Raw genomic sequence first — 7,568 nt, forward strand, 5'->3', positions numbered from 1 at the left:
CTAGTTTTCACGCATAAAAGGAAGGTTCTCTCCGTTAGCTTCCAGTTGTCAAAGGACTCGAGAGAGCGCTTACAGAGTACGCCCAGGAATCCCGCCAGCGCTCCTCCGGCTCCATCCAGAGCTCCTCCTGCGCCATCCACTGTCTGAGCGCACAAGCCGCGCTCCTCACCGCACAGATGCTCGTCCGCGCCCTGCTGCTCTGCGCAGCCCTGGCTCTCCGCGCTGCAGGTGGGTACCTGGCGCCCCGCGCCCCGTTCTGCCCCGCAAGTCTCCATTTGGACTTGCCCTGGCCCCTCACTCTGAGCACTCTCGGAATAGGGAGTCTGTAGACTTTGTAAAGAACTTGGACCACTTGACCGCCAAAGAACTGGGTAGATATCCCACCTTTGCCACCAGCTCTGATGATCATGAACCAGTCTGGGTCTCTTTTCTCAACTGCTCAATAGGAATAGTGATACTAAGTTGTAGGTTGTCGTTTTAATGAGACAGAATGAGGTCAATAGATGTGGAATGCTGTGTGTGGTACCCACTGTCACTGAGTGGGAGTAATTGTTTTAAATACCCCAGTTAGTGCTTTCCTTCTCAGGAAAGCCCAGGTTTTTGTTTTTCAGATGGGTCAAGTGTTTTTTAAAAGTAAGCTGTTTTTACTTTGCGAGTTTCCCTAGATCTATCCCTTTTAATTTTGAGAGAGCTACTTATTTGAGCTCCTTAATGCTGAACTGAACATCTAAAACGTTACTACGAAAAAGCTTAGCAACATGATATCCATTATCCTTATTTAGAATAGGAAGTAGGTATTACTGCTCTATAACCATTCTGTGAGGCAAGCTTTAAAAAAATTATTTTCCCATGACTATTTGTATATTTCTAGAATTGATTATTGTAAAGCTGATCCATAGGAAGTAAAACAAGTAAATGTTTAAGTCAAGATTAAGATGCTGGAGAACAATGTATTTACTGTCCTTACTTTTATTGTAGCAAATCCTTGCTGTTCCAACCCATGCCAAAACCGAGGTGTATGTATGAGTGTTGGATTTGACCAGTATACGTGTGACTGTACTCGAACAGGATTCTACGGGGAAAACTGTTCAACACGTAAGTTTGCCTTTGGGTGCCCTCCTTTGGAAGGTAGATATATACAGTTGTCATTTTACAGATTTGCATCTTCTAATATGCCCCATTAATTTCGCCATCCTTTTTTCCTCTCATTGCAGCTGAATTTATGACAAGAATAAAATTACTCCTGAAACCCACTCCAAACACGGTGCACTACATCCTTACCCACTTCAAGGGAGTCTGGGACATTGTCAATAATATTCCCTTCCTGAGAAATGCAATTATGAAATATGTGTTGACATGTAAGTACATTGTCTTTCTAAGGTTTTCAGTTTCCTCAAAGGAAAAAAAATTGTGTTTATAATACTCCAGATTACTAAACCTAATCCAAAAACATATTTCCAACCTTGTCAAAATGATTTTAAATATACTTTTTTAGTGTGTCTACTATCTTAATGGCAAAAAATATAGACATTTCAAGTCCCATCCAGTTTATAAAGTTTTATCTCACAGTCAGAATTTTGCTGACAATTCTGCACATCTTTCCCAAGCTTCTTGGATGGTTACTTGAAAAATCAAGATGGTAGACCATTTGGTCTTGTGGAAAGTATATATACTTTCTTAAAGATGCATTTTAATGAATCATTCTTTTAAATTCAGTTAGAATTGAAAGTGTACATGTTTTGAGAATATCAGAGTTGGAATTAAATTCAATCTCGTGCTATTTTGCACATTTTACAATTTTAAAAAATGAATGTTGATTTGCTTTGCATATGGGAACAAATTAAACAAAATTTTTTCTCTTGAAAATTTCAGCCAGATCAGATTTGATTGACAGCCCACCAACGTATAATGCACACTACGGCTATAAAAGCTGGGAAGCCTTTTCGAATCTCTCCTATTATACCAGGGCTCTTCCTCCTGTGGCTGATGACTGCCCGACTCCCATGGGTGTGAAAGGTGAGTGAGAGGAGGCAGTGAGAGATGCATTGAAATGGGAAGGGGGGGGGGGAGTGGATTGCTACTTAGAACATTTGACCCTACATTATCATTTATTTGCTAATAAAAGTCTAATTCTTCCTTTCTTAATGGAGATTTTTTTGAAACTGTGAGTCCATGTAGGCTATTTTATGAAAGGGAATATCTTAATGCTTTTGAATTCTTTCATTAAAACTGGACTCATACTAGTTAAACAGCAGATAAAATTATTAAATAAGAAGTTGCTTCCTGGTGTCTTCGAACTGTCTTTATATTATGATTGTGGTCACAACTGTATTTCTCCTGTAAGGGAGGAAGGCCCTGGTAAATTGACAGGATACTATCTGCTTCCTTGAATATATGGATGAATTCTTGGCTTTCTCGTTTTTCAGGGAAGAAAGAGCTTCCTGATTCAGACATTATCCTGGATAAATTTATGATAAGAAGAGAGTTCATTCCTGATCCCCAGGGCACAAATTTGATGTTTGCATTCTTTGCCCAGCACTTCACCCATCAGTTTTTCAAGACAGATCATAAGCGAGGACCAGCTTTCACTAAAGGACTGGGTCATGGGGTAAGATAGAACTAAATCAGAAATATAGCTAATCATAGTGAGGTGCTAACATTGAAGACCATGTATTTATTTGCCACACCAAATAATTCACCCTCTTTTTGAAAAGTGTCCTGTCTATAAAATTTTTAGTGGAGTTTCATTTTAACTCACCGGTTAAGTAAACACACAAACACACACAGATATTTATAATTTGGCTCATATTTTTAGTTCAAAATATTAGCACTGCCAAAGTTATGTCTTTGAAAACATGTTTCTACATGTTTGTACCCTGATTATGCTGCTTTATTTAAGGTGAAATTTTCGCAGCATTATATTTTGGGTTTCAATTCATTTATTAAGAATTTTATGTCAATACATTTGCTGATGCCTTTTAAAGGAAATATCCATATCATTATACCAAAGCATATGATATATTAATAAGCTGCATAGGAGATACTAATGCCTTTAAACACAAGAGACATATATAGGTTTGTCGCTTCAGTAGATAAACATATTAACTTAGTATTTTGTGGCTATGAAAAAGGTGTTTTATTGAATATCTTTCATTGAAGCAAGCTAAATCATCAAATTGTTTAATAATAAATGATATCATGGATGCTTTATATAAGAACAACTTCAATAACAGCAAACTGAATTTTTTAAAATAATTTTCCAGGTGGATTTAAATCATGTTTATGGTGAAACTTTGGATAGACAGCATAAACTGCGCCTTTTCAAGGATGGAAAACTGAAATATCAGGTTTGTCCCATTTGAACATTAAGAATTAGCTATGATTTACCCCTTTGCCTATATTTTTAAATCTCTGGTTGAAATGTATTTCTTAACTTTTAAGGTAATGTTTATTTATTACCATTGTTTTTTAGGTAATTGATGGAGAGGTATATCCTCCCACAGTCAAAGATACCCAGGCTGAGATGATCTACCCACCTCATGTCCCTGAACACCTGCGGTTTGCCGTGGGCCAGGAGGTGTTTGGTCTGGTGCCCGGTCTGATGATGTATGCCACGATTTGGCTGCGCGAACATAACAGAGTGTGTGATGTGCTTAAGCAGGAGCATCCAGAATGGGATGATGAGCGGTTGTTCCAGACAAGCAGGCTAATACTGATAGGTAAGGAAGAGAAGAAGGGAATTTCAATACAACCATCTTCCCCAGAGAAAACGAGTCCTTTACCTTTGCTATGTTTTAAGTCATTCTGGGGGAATGTGGTGAATATAGAATTACATGCTCCATATTAACTTAATCCAGGAGCATGATTATAATACAGAACTGTCTTTTGTATTCATGGTAAAAATGAAAAAGTAGAAGTGAGGGAATAGCACATCAACAAAATTGCATTTTGGTTGCTTGAAAGTTAATGATCAGAAAGAATTAATGTTCTAAATGTTTTATTTTGTGCCAATAGGAGAAACTATTAAGATTGTGATTGAAGACTATGTACAACACTTGAGTGGCTATCACTTCAAACTGAAGTTTGACCCAGAGCTGCTTTTCAACCAACAATTCCAGTACCAAAACCGCATCGCTGCTGAGTTTAACACTCTCTACCACTGGCATCCCCTTCTGCCCGACTCCTTTCACATTGATGACCAGGAGTACAGCTATCAACAATTTCTCTACAACAATTCTTTATTAATGGACCATGGGCTTACCCAGTTTGTTGAATCATTCAGCAAGCAAAATGCTGGCAGGGTAAGCATTACTATTGAAAAACAAAATAAAACAGAGGACTAGTCTGTTTACTTACTCAAGAAAAGTAATTAGTTTGCTAATTAAATTCTCTTCTTGAAATAAGAAGCCTAACATTTTTTGAAACGTCAAAGCTTTAAGTCTACAGTTATCCAATGGCAATATGTAATCACACCTTAGCTATAGGCATATTTAAAAACTTTCTATAATCTTGGAGATTATAGAAATGAACATTTCAAACTTGAATAGTTTAGGTCTCAGTTGGGAGCATAGGTCTTAGTTACTTTGTACCAAGGAACGCTTTTAAGATAGAAATTGTAAATATGCCTGAAAATGTTGTTTTATAATGTAATTACTTTTCCCCAGGTGGCTGGCGGTCGAAATCTTCCCGTTGCAGTACGAAAAGTAGCCAAGGCCTCAATTGAGCAGAGCAGACACATGAGATACCAGTCTCTGAATGAGTACCGCAAACGCTTTCGGATGAAGCCCTATGAATCATTCGAAGAACTTACAGGTGAGTGTTTCTAAGCTGACAAGATTCAAAGGGCCTAGTGCAAACAACACAGAAGTTGGAAGCAGATTGAGTAAAGGGGTAAAACTATTTTGTTGCATTTTGTAAAAATTTACATCGGTTGTGTCTCTTGTCTCTGTCACCTTCACAGGAGAGAAGGAAATGGCTGCGGAGTTAGAAGCGCTCTATGGTGACATTGACGCCATGGAGCTGTACCCCGCCCTTCTGGTAGAAGAGCCTCGCCCAGATAGCATCTTTGGTGAGACCATGGTAGAACTTGGAGCCCCCTTTTCCTTGAAAGGACTGATGGGCAATCCGATATGTTCTCCTCACTACTGGAAGCCTAGCACTTTTGGTGGTGAAGTGGGTTTTAAAATCATCAACACTGCCTCCATTCAGTCTCTCATCTGCAATAACGTGAAAGGCTGCCCCTCTACTTCGTTCAGTGTTGGGGACCCACAGCCCACCAAGACAGTCACCATCAATGCGACCCCCTCCCACTCTGGACTGGAGGATATCAATCCTACCGTACTACTAAAAGGACGTTCAGCTGAACTGTAGAAGCCTATTGATCATATTTATTTATTTATATGAATGATTTCTTTTAATTATTTAATATTTATATTAAACTCCTTATGTGACTTAACTTCTGTTAAGGAAAAAAGGGGGTTATCCTTGTGAAGATATTTGTGTCAATGATTTAAAGATGTCTTTTCTCCAAGTTAAAGGGAAAAACAGATGTCATTTGACATCTTTTTACTTGAATTTCAGTTTAGACTTACAGTAAGAGCCACAGCAAAGACGTTTGAATATTTAAATGCTGTTACAAGATGGCAAAATGCTGCACATTGCTTTCTCCATTCCGATTCTTACAGTGTATCTTCCACGATACATTGGAAGCAACTACCTGCACACTGGTCCTTTGATTTTCTTCTAGCCATTTTGCTAAGAGGAGCTCTTCTGATCAGTTTACTTCTTCTATTTTGTTTCTCTGGTTTCAAGATATGAGTTCATCTTTCTTTGGACTCTACCTATATTTTCTTATCTGAACTTCTGCAAGTTTTCAGGAAAACCTCAGCTCAGGACTACTATTTAGCTCCTCTTAAGAAGAATAAAAGAAAACAAAAGCTCTCAAAAAAAAAACGCCTTGATAAAAAGGTGTGCTCACATGTTAAGTGAAAGACAGAGAACTTTATATTTAATTTTATGTGTAACTGAAGAAGCTACAAAGAGACTTAGAAAGAACTGTAAGGGGTTCTTGACAAGAAGAGCTTTATATTCCTACTCCAAGGAATGTCCTTTTCCTTTAAAAACAAAGCACACTATTCCTGAATAGTTCCCAGGAAGATAATGCTTCTTCTTATCCACATCTCATTGTCAGCTGACATTTTCTGGTACTGTACATTACTTAATTTATTGAGGATTATTATTTATGTATTGTTAGGACATTATTGTTATAAACTGGGTCGAAGCCTCACTATCTCTTCTTTGGGATTACCTCTTTGAATTTTAAAAACTACAAGAGAAATTATTGGATTAAGATGTGAATTAATTTTCAGGAACCCAACTGTGGTACATTGAGTTATAAGGTTGGAATTTATGTCATTAAGATTCACCTATACACCAGCCCACAGAACATTGTGTCTGTGTCTCATCAGCCTGGAAGTGCCATAAAACTGACCTTTTATATGTTTTGTAAGGACCGGTGAATGCTACATTAATTCATTCCATTATAACTTATTGAAGAGACATTAGTCAAAGTACTGTAGATTTTAATATTTTTAATCAAGCACTGATTATGGTTAACATTAGTATTTATGTAATTAATTAAGAGCATGTCTCGTGGGTAGAGGGAAATGATGAAATCTCATTAAAGAGAAATAACTCAGGGAAATTTTCTTTAAGATTTTATGTTTAAAAAGTTAGAAAAAGAAATAGTCAATGTTAGAAGGGCTTGCATAAAAACTGTTAACTTCCCTAATTTAAAAACTAAGTTGTTATTAACATCAACCTGCTGTCTGAACCCAGGAATTCAGAATGTGTATGTGAATGTTTTGGTGCCTCAGACTGTATTTAAATTTATGTAAAGTACAAGTGTTGAGATAAGTTTGTTTATTTTTATACTAAAGAATTGAAAAATCTCCTCTAAAATAAATTTGGACTGTTTCTATATATCTTTGTCATATGGCGTATGATTTCTCTAAAGGGTTATATTAAAGTAAACCATTGTTTTGTATTTTGCCACCTATTCCAAACTAGACTGGCCTTTAATGAAGTGGTTCTGCCCTCAGTCATACAGAGGCTTCATAGGATCACTATTTATAATCTTATTCACTGCCACACCATATGGAAAACATGTGCTTCATGCTACAGAATATAGCAAAAAACTTGTTTTCAATGACTAATCTAGAAGGAAAAAACAACAACACATAGAAGCAAAGAATAAGAAAAGAATTACTAAGAAGGTACAAAATTAAAAAGGAAGTTTAAAGAGGGAGATTTTATAGTTAGTTGGGCAAATCATCGATACCTGGCTCTTTGGCTTTTGTTGTACCCTCCCTACTCTTGACATCTTGATAATTTCAATATCCAAATGGACCACATAGTACCTGGCCTCTTTCTTCCTTAGCCTTCTCCATGCCTCTGATGCATATTTCCCAAGGTCATACATACCTTGATCTCATCATCATTAATTACTATCCAAATCTTGATTTCAAGTATCCTCCTTTTTTACCAACACCTACAGCTCACCTATTTGA

General features: G+C 37.1%; 1 protein-coding gene across 1 annotated transcript; it reads left to right on the forward strand.

Annotated features, from left to right (window-relative positions):
* Positions 1 to 21: 21 nt before the first annotated feature.
* On the forward strand, positions 22 to 6,981 carry PTGS2 (prostaglandin-endoperoxide synthase 2). The gene is made up of 10 exons (XM_006772939.2): positions 22 to 228; positions 979 to 1,095; positions 1,215 to 1,358; positions 1,873 to 2,016; positions 2,427 to 2,608; positions 3,264 to 3,347; positions 3,473 to 3,719; positions 4,015 to 4,301; positions 4,665 to 4,812; positions 4,961 to 6,981. The coding sequence occupies exons 1-10, from the start codon at positions 177 to 179 to the stop codon at positions 5,368 to 5,370; spliced, it is 1,815 nt and encodes a 604-aa protein (XP_006773002.1). The 5' UTR covers positions 22 to 176; the 3' UTR covers positions 5,371 to 6,981.
* The last annotated feature ends 587 nt before the right edge of the window (positions 6,982 to 7,568 follow it).

Source organism: Myotis davidii, unplaced genomic scaffold, assembly GCF_000327345.1.
Source record: "Myotis davidii unplaced genomic scaffold, ASM32734v1 scaffold362, whole genome shotgun sequence".
Taxonomy (NCBI): Eukaryota; Metazoa; Chordata; class Mammalia; order Chiroptera; family Vespertilionidae; genus Myotis; species Myotis davidii.

Excerpts from the sequence above, each read along its gene's own strand:
- PTGS2 (XM_006772939.2), top strand. The coding sequence starts at position 177 with ATGCTCGTCCGCGCCCTGCTGCTCTGCGCAGCCCTGGCTCTCCGCGCT. Across the intron at positions 229-978 it reads CCTGGCTCTCCGCGCTGCAG|CAAATCCTTGCTGTTCCAAC; the intron begins GTGGGTACCTGG and ends CTTTTATTGTAG. Across the intron at positions 2,017-2,426 it reads GACTCCCATGGGTGTGAAAG|GGAAGAAAGAGCTTCCTGAT; the intron begins GTGAGTGAGAGG and ends CTCGTTTTTCAG.